Source organism: Montipora foliosa, chromosome 5, assembly GCF_036669935.1.
Source record: "Montipora foliosa isolate CH-2021 chromosome 5, ASM3666993v2, whole genome shotgun sequence".
NCBI classification, from domain to species: domain Eukaryota; kingdom Metazoa; phylum Cnidaria; class Anthozoa; order Scleractinia; family Acroporidae; genus Montipora; species Montipora foliosa.
In genome coordinates this window covers 12414454-12429584 of record NC_090873.1, presented here as the reverse complement: position 1 = coordinate 12429584, position 15131 = coordinate 12414454, and the positions used below count along the sequence as shown (strand labels likewise).

The 15131-nt window shown below is 39.1% G+C and overlaps 1 protein-coding gene across 3 annotated transcripts; it reads right to left on the bottom strand.

Moving 5' to 3' along the window:
• Positions 1 to 1324: 1324 nt before the first annotated feature.
• On the bottom strand, positions 1325 to 13616 carry LOC138003653 (EGF-like repeat and discoidin I-like domain-containing protein 3). 3 transcript variants are annotated; one of them, XM_068849839.1, is made up of 7 exons: positions 13469 to 13616; positions 12503 to 12858; positions 9592 to 9706; positions 8724 to 8843; positions 3632 to 3951; positions 2233 to 2411; positions 1325 to 1624 (listed from the first exon to the last, which is right to left on the bottom strand). In XM_068849839.1, the coding sequence occupies exons 1-6, from the start codon at positions 13548 to 13550 to the stop codon at positions 2250 to 2252; spliced, it is 1155 nt and encodes a 384-aa protein (XP_068705940.1). In that variant the 5' UTR covers positions 13551 to 13616; the 3' UTR covers positions 1325 to 1624; positions 2233 to 2249. The 3 variants fall into 3 exon arrangements, with proteins under 3 accessions (XP_068705940.1, XP_068705941.1, XP_068705942.1); XM_068849840.1 differs by having other exon boundaries at positions 2273 to 2411; XM_068849841.1 differs by lacking the exon at positions 8724 to 8843.
• Positions 13617 to 15131: the final 1515 nt, after the last annotated feature.

The following is a 15131-nucleotide window of genomic DNA, read 5'->3' as shown; positions in this document are numbered from 1 at the left end:
TTTTGTGACATTTCGGCTTTCGTTGATTTATCGGGTTGTGTGATATTTGAGCTTAACAAATTTGCATACGTGGGATAAAATTGACATCCCGCTAGCAGTTTTCATAAAGATCATGACAGGAAGTCGTGTTTTTTTTTTCTGGCAAATGATTAGTAGGTAGCTATAGTTTTTAACGTCAATATAATATTTCTTTAAGTTCCTAGTAAATCAAATTTATTCCTTCGACTTACAAGTGCGAAGATTGTTTACATTACTCATTAACACGAAGATTTTTCAACAATATCATTATATCGCTTTAACCTACAAATTCCTCTGGCTTCCCTGTACGATATTTAAGTGGTACAGTGTGCATCAGGCGGTTTTACTTACGATAATGATTAGTTCACTTTGAGAGCTATTCTTATTTCAAATACATTTTGCCTTGATAGATATACATCAATAACGTGAATTTTTCGGATAGAGGGTGCATGAAGTGGGAGGGGGGGAGGGGGTGCGCTCTTCTACGCAATTTCTTCGGCCCTCTCTTTCTGGAATTTTCCCGAGGCGCCCATGGGGCATAATTAAAGTCAGAACGTGTGAGCCTAAGGGACACTACTGGCACGACGTCTGGGTGACACCTCAAGTTGTCAAAATGACCCCCCCCCCCCCCCCACTTGAAAAAATTAACTGGAACACTGCAGTTCAACACCACCCAACTCAGTGCTTTTTATTTTTGTGTAACACGTACCACAGGCAACCCAGTTTACGCTCATGGGGCGTCTAGTTTCCTGAAAGCTGTTTTTTCTTTCAAGAAATGTTTGGCCTTTTTGTAAAAATCATCTTCTAAATAACAAGTAGTCAATTCCTCTATTTTTCTATAGAAATCGATTTCATTTACGCAATTACGTTGGCGTGACTCTGTACTGGTTTCGTATTGCACATTTGTGAATAAATCGAGAGTGGCCTGGGATGAATAAAAAAATATTAATTTATAAATTATTCTAAGGAATTTGCATCAATTGCTTGCGTGGTCAAGTGGATTAAGGAGTGGGCAGCAGATCGAGAGTTCTGGTGAGTATACAGAAAGGCCTTGAGAAATATAAATATGGCTGCGAGTAGTGTTGTGTAGAGGGAATGGGCGTTAGGGGGGATAGATATGTGAAGGAAGGGAAGGTAGGAGAGGTACTGGACAGGATCAGGGAGGGGATGTCTAGTACTTTTTAGAGAACCCCTAAAAGAACAAGCCCCAATTCTTTAAAATTCAAAACAAACAAAATTAAACCACAACAGATGTTTATCGAGCTGCGAAGCGGAGAGGTAAATATCCACCACTAGCCACCTCCACTTAGGTGAACAGTTGTTAATTTTTTATTGTTCAACAACGTTTTGACGAGTCTGCATGGCAAGACCCTGGAGAAAAAATGAGACTCTTTAAACTTTCGAAGCGCAGACAAACTTATGATAACTCAGAAACTGAGAAATTATTTCTGTGCCTGTCACAAAACTTGATAAAACGTACTTTCTCTTAAATGGCGTTTAACAATGTTCAACCTCTGTGATAGTTATTTCCCATTATGTTTATGCTCCATTGATTATACTTTTTTTCTGTTTTCGTCTTTATCAGCGCGCTGGTATGGTCAGCGGTCTGAAACAAATGAGACATAGTACCATTTCATGTGTTAAATAACCTTCTTATCCAGCAAATTAATAGAGGAATGGTGTGAATCAAATGAAGAATTATTTTCTCTCTTTTATTTTTTTTTGTTTTTGTTTTTTGGTTAATTTGTTTTACGTTGCGCTTTGTGCAACAGCAAGAGGCTTCATTCCAGGACTGATACTTCATCGATTATTGGAGTTGTGAGGTCTTAAGCAGTTGCCATCATTTACAAACACATGTGGACTAAAAAGAAACAAAACAACAAAATTTTGTCTTTCTGCATCTCAATTTGAGGGATATATTTTGGTAATACTAATGGTGTAACAATCGAGTTTTCTGTTCTTTCTCCCATCTCCTGAATCCAAAATAATTTCACATCATAAACAAAAGGAATAATAGTTGCGACCATAAATTTAGCATTTTGCACAAAACAAAATCCAAAGTTTTGAAAAACATTTAAATCAAGTGGACAACGAGAAAATGTTCCAGACTAAGTCCAGGTAATTTTTGATCAAAAAGACAGACGGTTTACGAGTGTTTTCTTTGGCATTTCACCTGAAACGTATAAGGAGCTAACATGAAATAAAAAGACTTACACTTTAAAGGATATATTTTAAAGTAACACATGTCTGGTACCTGGGCAACCAAAGAGCCCCACCCTCATTGATATGTATCCATGCCAACTTGTTGGCCGGAACCGGAAGTAACGTGCACTGATTGATGGGTTGAGATCATGATGAACTTCAGTGTCCCTGTCTTTGTTTCCAGCAAACTCCTAAAGTAACAAGATGGGAAATTTATCATTGAAACACTTGATTATATCATGTAAAAATTCCACACTCTTTTGGCCTCCAGCGCTGTCGATTTCGTTCTTTTTATCGAGTGTTTCAAAATCTTGTCGATGTTCAACCCAAAATGCTGTAGGCCTTAGCTTAATATTTAAGAGAACTTAACTCTTTAGACCAGACAACTTGATGACCAGCACCTTATTTCCGCTTACATCAACACCGTTATATCAAAGATGATGCCAATAATTGAAATATAGGAAATTTAAATTTCTACGAGGTATGCTCACTCTCACCGTAAAAATATAGTGCAAAGTGTTGACTTTGCGATGAACCAAGCAATAAAATTTGCAATAATTTCTCCTTTTATTGATCATGAGAATATACGTCAGGGGCACCCAACGAGAATATAGTTCAAAACTACTTAAACATAGCATTGTTAAACGTATATATATAGGCATATCTTTAGACCCTAAAAACTTTTCATCTGTTCGGATTTCCTAGATGAAAGTCTAGTGATCCGAAAATTATAGGTATCAAAAGTTACCTTTTTGAAAATTTCAGCCAGAAAAAAGGCTCCCGACAATTCTAGGTGACCTTTTTAGGGTAAAAATCCTTTAAAAGTGGGCAAGTATACCTTTTTGTAGATGTTCGAAAATCCTAGGACAGGTAGGCAAGCATGAAATTTTGCAACAAATGTTCCGAAAATTCTAGATCTCAAATCGTCTTCCGAACAGATATTTTCCGAAAATTGACGTTGGGTACCCCTGATAAGTAGTTGGTATGTTGCCCAACACTTGATCAGTTATAAAAGAACAACAGCAAAGCCAATGGCACGGCAGCACGCCAGTCAAATTCTTGATAAAGTGAAATTTTCAGCTTGCCTGCGGTTTGGTCTTGTTCCTGTACAACTAGAAGCATTCAACATCGTCACTACTTAGTCATTCAACTGCCTGTGAGATAAGTAAGGCCGGTTGCCTTCAGAGTGAGCTATCACGGTGAAGAAATATTCTCTGCGTGAGGTCAAAGACATCCGTTGTCACGGTCAAAACTGTACACATTTTCTACATTATACGAACGTGTATGCACACAAGGAAGTTCATATCTGCGTTACGTTCCTAAATTGTCATTTGATTTCGAAGAATAAAATACATTTTTTTAAACAATACTTTACGTCTCTTACGATTATAAGTAAAATATTTGTTTCAACCTTCACTACTCCTTGCTCCTGGTAGTACTGAAAATTTTCCCCATCGTTTCGGAACTGCAGCTTGTACTTGGTCACCCAGAATTCATGTTCTTCATGAGGCCAATGAAGGGAGTAATTTCTTCCCTGCGTAGCTAAGGTTCGTACTCTTTTCTGACTTCCCAGATCTACTTGCAGCCACTGACTGTTATCACTTTGAGCAGCCATCCAAGCCCCTGCCTTGGTTGGGCTTTCTTGATAGTTCAGTTTTCCTTGGCTGGGAGCATGATTGCTGTCCCATTGTGAAGAAGCATTGAGTTGTGAGTCAAAAGCGAACACACATGCTGGAAAAAAAAAACCCAGATTTTTGCTCATCTTCGCCACCAAGAAACCAGTTTATGCATAGGATTCGTTCTTCACTTATATCCTGGATTTTGAAAGCAAAGGGATTAAGAGAAAAGATACCTAGAACAACAATATGGCATGTAATACACTTAAAGAGAAGTGACGAAAGCCTCCCCTGGGGGAGGCTGGCTACCACGATACCACAGGGGAGGATAATGCTTTTCTGGTGGTCTATAGCCTTCCACAATGTTGAGAATCCTCAGCTTTGGGGTGTACCAGTCAAAATCATAATTTGGTACAGAAGACAAGCTTGGATTTTTCTTATTAAAATGTTTTAGACGTATGACCAAATTTTTAGAAAAAGATAACTCCTCAAAAATCCAGTCAAACACAGCTTGTAGACCAGCTTTTACCATAATCTCTTTGGAGGGTTTTTAAGCAAATTGCAAATGAAATTTTAAGGCCAGTTTTGTTCCTTTCCGCATTTTTCTTCAAGCAACAGGTACACCCTTAAGCCATAAAAAAAAATGTTGGCGCCTAATTACGTTAAAGCGTCAACCTTACCTTACTCCTGCTCTTTTTACTGGGTTGCCATTATGGCAAACTAGTCGGAAAATGGGTGTCATTTATTCGTTTTATTATTTCTTTCTTTGTTTCTTTTTTCCGTCTCGGGAAAAGTCTTTCCTGACACTCCCCTGCTAAGTGGTGTCGTTGTGGGTAGAGTCATCTGCACGTATTTTTGGTACGTTTGATGGGGTAGTAGAAATGCGCAGATTTTATCCGGTGGACACAGTAGAATATTTAATTAAATCTGCAATGGCGTCGAAGGTCATTGTAACGCGAATGGCGTTTTAGTGGATCTTTAAACAAAATATACCCTTAGGGAGATCAAGAAAGGAAAATCGATTGCATAAACAAGACAGGCGATGAAAAATAAATATCTGGAATCTTAAAAGCAACGAGCAATTTGATCTCCGTATCAAGTGAGTGACTATTGTTGCTAAATTAATATTTTACAAACGACGATGTTACATACAACACAAACCAAATGGCAAATTCTGTATGGGCTTAAAAAACATTGAGTAAATTGAACGCCTTGTATCAAGAGATTATCAAGGTAAGAGAGTGAATCCCCCACATAGGCCCTCTAACTAAGGTAATCCATCTTAATCTATTTTTAGACATGGTACCCAGTTCTTCCGCGAATTTTACTCGCGCGTTGCGTGGGCAACCTCGGCGGCTTTACACGCAAGGCCACGCGAAACTTCCTGAGACAAAATGGAGGCAAATGTGGAAAAACAGTCCTTTAATACGTTTTGTCGACGAACTTGACTTTAAACAGATACCAGTTTCAGTAAAAAGGAAGAAGAAAGAGGAATGTCCATCCGGACTAATTCTAATTGATTCAAACTGTGATAAGGCTGTTGGTCTCACCACCGAATCTGTTGCTGTTCGAACAGTCTATGAACAATTACTGACAAAAATATGCAGAACAAGGGTGAAAGTTTTCCTGCAAGCAATGAAGGAGAGGGACTTACAAAAACAAAAGAAAGTCGCGGACGTAGAACTTAAGGGGTTTGTTGTAAGAAGCAAGAGACAGTAGCGGTATTAGGGAGTTTGAAAAATTCCCAGCGGCAATGGCAAAGGGAACGTTGTGTAGAACAATGGCTCACCATGCGAGTATAGCCTCTTTTATCTCTTTTTTGCGCGCAGTGGCTGTGCATGTACGTTATAAATATATCTCTGTACATTTCTTTGTCGTCCTCTGCAAAACAACATCGTCAAATGATCAATTTCTGAGTTGTCTGGAAAGCGTGAACAACGACGACTAATTTGCTAAATTTCCACTTCGAATTTCTTGCTGTGTTTCAGATTTAGTTTAGAGAAATTTTTTAGAATGAAAAACAAAGTAAATGAGTTAAGAGTGTCGCGAGATTCAAAACGTTGTGAACAGGCTAAACTTTACCTGTGTTCTTGTAGAAGTATAAATTTTCATTCAGCTGATTTATGCGTGTCACACTTCACTGCTTCACAAACACTGAAATGGTTGAAATGGTTTCCCACGAATTACGCAAAAGTCTTTTTGCTCCCTTCATTGTTCACAAAACAACACGAACCTAACTTGGTCACAGTTACAAACGAATAATTGCATGATTCCTAGAAAAATTGAGGTTTAAAATTGCCCTTGTCGCTCCACGACTCGGGGAAATTCTATAACTTCTGAAAACATGAGTGATATTAATCCTTAATTTTACCCGGCTGCATGGGATTACCATACCAGAAGCATATAATTGAAGACCGCTTGTTCGACGGTGCGTTAAGCCCGCCGCACACTTGAGGAAAGAGCTGAGCAAACTGCCTCGCGAGGCAGTTTGCTCAGCCGCTTCCTCACGTGTGCGGGGAAATTGTGGTGAGAAATTCGCCTCGTGAGGCCGTGAGGATGAAATCAAACATGTTTGATATTTTTGGCCTCGCCTGACAAAGTCCTCAATGTGTGCGGCCATCGTGAGAATCGAGCTGAGCTTGGTTTAATCAAGCAGCCAATAAAAATACACGGCATACTCACGTGACTCCAGCGGTTCAGGATGATGTCGGAGAAAGAAATTCCGACGTCACTGAAGTCACGTGAGAATGCCATGTATTTTTATTGGATGCTTCATTGACCAAGCTCAACTCGATTCTCACGATGGCCGCACACAATGAGGAATTTGCCTCGCGAGGCGAAAAATATCAAACATGTTTGATTTTTTCCTCACGGCCTCGCAAGGCCAATTTCTCACCAAAAGTTCCCCGCACACGGTGAGAAAACGGCTGAGCAATCCGCCTCGCGAGGCAGTTTGCTCAGCTCTTTCCTCACCGTGTGCGGCGGGCTTTAGAAACTTCAAACTTTCGTCTCGAGGAAGCGAGGTCCGCCATTACTCTCCTCCGTTGTTTCCTCCACAAAAACACGCAACGCGGGAAAATCGCGCGGGTAAAATTAGTGGAAGAACTGGGTACCATGTCTAAAAATAGATTAAGATGGATTACTTTAGTTAGAGGGCCTATATGGGGGATTCACTCTCTTCCCTTGATAATCTCTTGCTTGTATGCATCTGTATGTGTTTACTGAAGTCGCATCTCAGTTGTCTGGCTCTTTACATTTATTTTGTACTCAACTTTGCACAGTCTTCAGGTAAAACATAATTGGAGGTGTGAAATTGAAGATTTATTTGAAACTTGTTCTCGTTAGTCACGAATTATTTTGAAAAAAAGCTTGTAGTCCATGTTTTGCTTCATTGTTTAAGGTTACCGCTTCCGAGCAACGTAGCGAGTCCGGTTTAAACTGTAGATACGTAAACCCGTATATCAAATTGAGGCTTATACAGCTGGCTATCAAACCATTTCAAGAATTTTGAAATTAAATGAATAGTTGAATTTTTCACGATCTCTAAATGCGAGCGTCCGAATCACCTTCTCAAAGCTACAAGTCAAAGCAAATTTTGTTCCTCCGTTTCCCGACCCAAAGCGCTTAAAAAATCATGTCTGCGTTCTGCCATACTCTGTTACAGTGAAAAGTTATAGAACGTTTTCAAAATAGCATTAAAAGAATGCGAAGTGTTCGTACAAAAATCGCTCTCAGAGAAAAAATAATTTTGAAATAAAAAAATCGCAGACACAGTTTTGTTGTTTATATGTTAATCTAACCACTGTCAAAATTTGGGTGCAATCGGACAAATTCCCTTTGAGTTTTAGCTCTTTTAAGTGTCCACTTCAAGTGAAAAAATTGATTCAAGAAAACAGCGCTGACTGTCAATCAAACGGGTAATTTTACTTCCGACCAAGACGTAAGACCACCATATCTCCGCCAATATTTAATCTTTTTGAATAATTCTGTTTTTTGCATTAGATATCCCATTTCGCTCATTACTTTAACCAAAAAATCCAAATTTGAAGAAAATTGCCGATCTGAAGGTATACGGTAACCTTAAGGAACAGCCTTACAGAAAAGGGTTTGACCTGAATTTATTTTGTTGCGTATAGTTGATTTGACACGAATTGGGTTTCTTGTTTTCACGCACGAAATGAAATAGGAAGGTGTTTTTGCCTCTAATAGCAAATATGTTGTTTGTTTCAATAAAATCTTTCACTGGAAACGGTTTTTGTGACATTTTCGGCCTTTAATTTGTTGATTGAAATTTGCATTCGTGGGCTGAAATTGACATCCCACGAGCAGCTTCCATAAAGATGACAGGAAGTCGTGTTCTTTCTGGCGCTAGGCGCCTCGTTAGTTATCTATCACTTCATATCCAGCGCGCCCTCATAGAATAATAGTTAAATGTACACCTCTTTCCATATCCTCAATAAGCATATGCACAAGACAACGTTTTTTTGACCAAAAAAGGAAACGGAAGACGCGAAATCGTCTGTAATTCCTTGAGTCGACCCATTCCTGAGTAATTTATTCTTAAAAACATGTTTTTCCTGCGTTTTTACCGCTGAGATAGCTCTGTTGTGATTGGCTTTTATAACCCTCCCTCCATGTAAGTAGGCCCTAAGATACTAGTGCTTTTAGAGCAAAAATCGCGGGAAGACAGCAAGTTTTTGGGTCATAGGGGTCTTTGTTTTCAAGACACCCAACTCGAGCACTGCACTCCAAACAAAAGAACATGGCGACGACCACGAGGTCGACGTGTGCCAAAACATCACGTGATTACTGGGCACTCAAGGCGTGCAAAACAAAATTGTCTGTATCAGCCGCGATAATACCTTCATTAGACTTTTGGGAAATTACCTGTGCAGTTTGTTCCGTCACCTTCATATCCATTCTGGCAAGTGCAATTGTAAGATCCTATAGTATTCTTACATGTGGCATAGACGTGACACTCGTTTTCAGATGAACACTCGTCAATGTCTGGAACCAAATAAAGACAACAAAGCGAACTCGAGGACTGCTCTTTCAAACTCTTATTCCAAAAAAAAAAACAACATGCCGGCGACCAGGAAGTCGACGTGCCAAAACACCACGTAGCTAATGGGCACACAAGGCGTGCAAAAAAAAAACTGTCATTATCAGTCGCGATAATAACTTTTGGACTTTATTTGAGCAAGTTCTTCCGTCCCCTCCATATCCTTTTTCGCAAGTGCAATCGTACGATCATATGGTATTCGTACATCTGGCATTCACGTGACACTCGTTTTCAGACGAACACTCGTCAATGTCTGGAACAAGTTAAATATCGGAAGAATCAATAGTTGGTGATTCGAACCGGTCTTTCAGTGAGAATGCGTTTTTCATAGTTCCTGTCTCGATGTTGCAACAAAATCTATCTACTACCGATCTCGCATGTTTTACTTTAATTGCCTTGAAAAATCCTATTACGATCCTATTTCTGAAAGAAGCACTTAGTTGTCTGCAAGTTGCTGTAGATTACTTCACCCAATAGATAAATTTCCTTCGTTTTGGAACAGGTCATCCCAAATGTGTATGTATTGGACAAACTATGTAAACGATTGAAATAGGATTAGAGGCTATCAGGCTATTCAACTTTAAAATGGCACGTTCGATTCTTTTGCATCAATTAAATTATTCGTGGAACTACTTGGCTAAAACCAACTAGCAGAATACTTCGTAAGGCTCAAATTGTTAGACGGGATCTTACCTTTTTCGCAGTCTCGTCCGGTGAATCCCGCTTTGCAGACACACTGGTAGCTGTTCTCTTCGTACAGTGGCAGACACGTCCCATTGTTCTTACAAGGCCAACCGCTACATGGTGACTATAGAGAATTGAAGCAGATTTATTTAATGTAGATTTGGGTGGTATGCAAGGCTTTATCGCGGTTTCTATGAGTGTGAGTGAGGAGAGTGTTGGGAGGGGGGGGGGGAAACTTGTTTCCCGTTTACTTTAATCTGCTAAACCCTTTCACGCCCCCCCCCCCCAAAAAAAAAAAAAAAAAAAAAAAAAAAAAAAAAAAGAAGGAAATTCGAAGTTCAGTACTTGTCTAACGTTTATTGGTCTTTTAATTTTTGTAACGTTCTATCTGTAGTTGATTTCAACAGTCGTAATAAACTTTAACATTGGTTTCCTGCGCTGTGTACTTCTGCGCGCAAAGTTCAGTGGATTGACTGGTTCGTTATCAAAGCATAATGTCCTCCATTGCCTTTTGTGTAGCAGAAGTCACATCCTCCTGTAATGTGTATAGTTTCGTGCGTCCGGATGACGCATCTGAGGCAAGATGAATAATACTTCCCTTGGAGTACATAGGAACTGTTTCTTTCTCTCCTGCATTTGCTGGTCCTTCCTGGGTCCACTGTCCAATTGCACAGAAATCAATTGGATGACTGGTTGGTTGGTCTGTCAAGTAAAGATTGACAGGCACAGTACCTGGGTTGTCCTTTTCAGTCATGTCTCAGACTGTCTTCTGTGGAACACTTTGCCTACGCTTTATTCGACAGTCTTTCATTTGCTGTACTTGGGGCTTGGTCAGCTGTACTGATGAGGGTGGAAACATCTTAGGCACGTCTGACTGCACACTTGGGTAGTGAGATTTTGCATTCATGGAGTAACAAAATTTTGTCCTGCGCATTTGCTTCAAGTGTTTTCTTAAATCGGAAGTCAAACTGGAGCTGCAGTGGCATATCACACGAACAATAAAAATACAGTAACGAGGAGGCACGTGAAAAGCGAAAAAAGATCTCCGAAATTGAAGCGTCCCTGAGGATTAGTCAGAAAAAATGCATGAGAGATGTGTAAATTAAAAGATATGGGTCATACTGATTAAAAAAGATCTCTGATTTCTGTCAACGCTAGCAAGATCTTCTCATCTCCTGGAAAGTGGAAACAGTACCTTGAGGACCTTGTGCCTGGGCCTTTGCTCCGAGGAATGCTTTTACTTACCTTACGCAATGACAATCAAAGTCATACAATTCTTGAATTCTTGAAAAATCGTTCATTCACGTGTGGAAGGATTAAAACTTTGATTGAGTGATCTACAGTATCACTGAACATCAATCAGTTTCGCACGTGCGAGGCTACGAACCTTAGCGCATTCTTTCCCATTGTGTGCAACTTTCTCAATTTCAATTTCCAAGGTTCCTCCATTCCTATCATGAGATGCACGATAGAAGATACAGTTGACAAATGCAAGTCCTTACAAAAGATCGGTGTCTAGTGATATTTCAGCGCGGACTATCCCTTTCAAGCTGACGAGATCTGCTTCTACTTCTACCTTGAAACGTTTGTCGTCTTTTTTCAGTTGACACAAAGAGATGGCCATCTTTACCAAAGGTGAAGAACAAAGGATGAGGGTGTCCCTCTCTCGTTACTGGTTACCTTGTCCCATATTCAGTCTACTAGGTGATCACTGACGTCACTGGGATCCGATACCGCGACTATGTTCCTACTTCCCGCCAAATTTTGCCAAGCACCCAATTCCTATCTCATACCCTCACCCCAGTTCCACTTCCGCCGGAAATCCTCGCAAATTGATAAAGAGAAAACCATTTATGACATAGGTGCAGAGACAATGTTGTGAGATAATTGACTTTTATGTCTTTTTATTTCAATTTATTTGTCCTCCCTTTCACAGCATTTTGTTCTCGTGATCCCCAAAACTGTTTCATGTCCGCTTGTTCCCTAAGATATTTGTCTTTGTTCCTCTGTTTACCGCTTGAAATCGGTCATGTTCCCTTGTTCCCCAAAACCCCTGGGAGAGCCTCATGAGTTTGTCAAGCAATGAATTCCTACGTCCTTGTGAACGCAGCGAAACCTTCATCTTCCAAGTCAAGAAGTAATTTGACAAGTGATATTTTAAAGGCGTTCAGGGTAAGTAAGGGTTATCGGAGCGCGCAGCCCTCGGGCGGAACCAGAAGTGAATAAATCTGATATCCCCGAGTGAAAGGCAGATAAAATGTTTATTTTACACATTGGTGAGGTTTTCTAGAAAAATCACTGTTGTTTGAGATGTCGGCAAAACAGATTGATAAAGATTTGTAAAGAAACAAATATATGTAGTCTCTAGGGACATCCATGTGCGTGAAAAATTGCGAAAAAAAAATTGTCATGGTCTGAATTGAATGTGTAGTTTGCCTCGTGTTGTAATTTGCACTGTGGATGTTTTGAGGGGAATAACTGCAGGGGAATAACTCAATATAATCCCCTGGGAGAACCATGAAACCGAGCCATGTGGCAAATAATAAAGGTGATATTGCCGCTCAATAACGGCTTGGCCTTTCAATATTTAATTTATTCCATTCGGTTTTGTACAGTAAACTGAGGTTGTTATATCTCGGCGGACAAAGGACGTCAGTGACAACCAGCGATGGTGTTGGTGGTGTTAATGTACGACGTTCTTCATAGCACTTCTCACATGTACGCAATGCATGCCTATTTTTAATGTCTAAGTTTGCGATACCTCATAGTATCGTTTTCATGCATATCGCATGGTTTGTCAATATCATCATGATAAAGTAAATAAATAAATAAATAAATAAATAAATAAAAGAATTAAAAAAAGAGAAGAAACACAAACACACACACTGTACGCCATAAAAGTCCAAGACATTCGACATACCGCGATGCTGAGGTGGTGAAAGGATTCACTGGACATGAATTTGTCCAAGTTGTTGTACTTGTCCGAAGGGAGAATTTCACAAAGTCGTTTACCGTTGATGTCCGGGTAAGCAGCCAGGTTGTATGAAAAACATGTCGGAGTTTCCAAACAGGCAAACGAGCACTGGGGCATCCAGTCAACGTGACTGTACCCAAGAATGGTGATATTCAAGTAGAAAAATTTGTCTTCTTTAAAGTTTACGAAACTGACACCAATGTGTGGTTCACCGCGGCTGATAGCTTTTCCGGCTTTTTTCTCTGAAATAGATGAATTGCAGCTCCTTGACAACATCGGAGTGTTAAGGCCTTGTCTTCGAGCTGTCATTTAAAAGAAATGTTCGTATTTCGTCAGGTTATGCTATGATCATGAAATTGACATCATCTTATAGTTTTGAAACCAACGAGGTATTCTTCTGGTTTCAGAACGTTGTTTTTTCTTTGTTAGGTTCTCAAAGCAAAAGCAGATAGTCTTATTCTAAAGGTTTAAGCTACAAGGGATTTTTAATTATCTGAAATTTTCTAAGCAATCGATTTTGAGATAAATTTTCATCTAAACGGTGTCAGCGTTTTTCAGTTTGTTGACGTGTTTTGATTTTATACCATACTTTGTTTAAATTCCCGGTCAAAAACATTGTTTTGAACTTTGATGAAAGGTAACAAATTGAAAAAGCGAGATATAAAATGTTGCCTACACCCTTTAGCTAAACATATCAAATAACGTTCAAACAAAAGAATACTTTTCTCGATTTAAAACTACAGTACATTCAAAGACCAAAAAAGTAATGTTAATTTCATTCTTATAGCATAAATACTGACGATATAAGAACGTTTTTAGAAAACTGACACCTCAAACCTATGACAGGCCCTCAGTTAAAATTGTTGAGTTCAGGTTAAGATAAAATTGAGTGAAAAAAATAACGTATCATACCTGTAGCAACTGCATATGAGGGGAAAATTATTAGTATAAGCAGAGAAGCTTTCAGAAATGTCGTACAGCCAAAGGATTTCATCCTTTCTCCTTACTTTACTATGCAGCACTGTCCGACCATCAGTTTAGTGAAGTTCACCATTGCTCATCTAGACGTGAAACGACTAATAATACATGGACAGTGGTTTTTAAGGGTGCTTCTACCTAATTGTGGATAAAAGCACCAATTAACCACATGAATATTCCATCTTAGCCCTGAGGACATCCCTCTTGAAATTCAAGCAATCTACAGGTACTTTACTATAACTTTTATTATACTTTTCTATAAAAGATTATCACTTACCCAATATGTGACCCTATTTGGGAAAACCGGGCTTAATTAACGAAAATAGTGTTGTAATGCATTTTCAATGCATTTTAAATGCGTTGATAATGTATTACAACGCATTGATAATGGTTCTCAACGCATTTGTAATATTATTCAGTCCATTGTAAAAGCGTTGACAATGTTCAACAAATGTTTAAGAATGAATGAAAAACGCGTTGCCAACGCGTTGGCAACTTTTTCCATCGTTTGATACAAATTCTGCACAAAACGTTGAAAACAAAGCTAAACACATTGTCAACACAACCAATAGTGGTTTATTTACCAGCGACAAATTCAATTGAACATCAAAATTCTGCATCTGAGAGAATTTGATTTTGTTTGATTAATAAAGAGCAATTTGTCTCAACTTACATTAAAGCTTTTGCAAAGCAACAGCCAATATACCCACCAGAAGTATAAACGTTGAAAAAGAAAATGTTGGCGTGATTTGTTTGGCGCTTCGTCCCCGAGCTTGCCACTAATTAGTTCAATATTTTTTCTGTCATAAATTTTAAGTAAACTTTTCGATTTCATTGCCTTCGAAAACAAAGAGTAAGCTTCAAAAAGTCTTTGAAATGCATCAAGCTGTTCACGATTAAATGCAACCGACGGTATAGCAATTTTCATCGTTCTTAACTCATCATCCCAAGTCACGCACAACACGCATTTGACAAAGATATTTTTTTATCAACGTACCCTTGCCTCGCTCTTGGCAAACGATTGCGTTTCAGGAAATTTCACTCCTATTTAGTATTTTAAGTATTTCTGATGACGCCTTCACTTGCTACTCAAGGGAATGGATATTAATGGTTATTTCTTTTCCCTGGTGATTTTATACAAACATTACGAAGGAAACATTGAGGCAGACAAAGGCGCGCCACATGTTAGCTCATGTTATGGCTCGTTTTGCGCCTTTTATCTTTAATAAAGATATTAATCAAAGAAGTTACATAAATCATTGAATGCAGATGTCAAAAAAGTGTTACTTTTGAGATTTTATGGGACATTTTTGTACCTTTAGAATTTTGTAAATCTTTTCTGAAAATGCAGAAAATCGCATTTCAGGAACTCAAATCTTCAAAATTTTTCCGGGGGGGCATGCCCCCGGACCCCCATAGGTGACTGCCTGCCATCGGCAGGCAGTAGCCCGCCTTCGGCGGGCTATTGTGCCCAATCTCACTCATTTTCAAAACAGAAAGTTGGAAGGTCTGTCTTTATGGTGTTTTATTGCAATGGTAGGCGAACTGACCGTTTTGATAACTTAACCGCAAAAGGGTTTAATCTGCACTGGGGTAA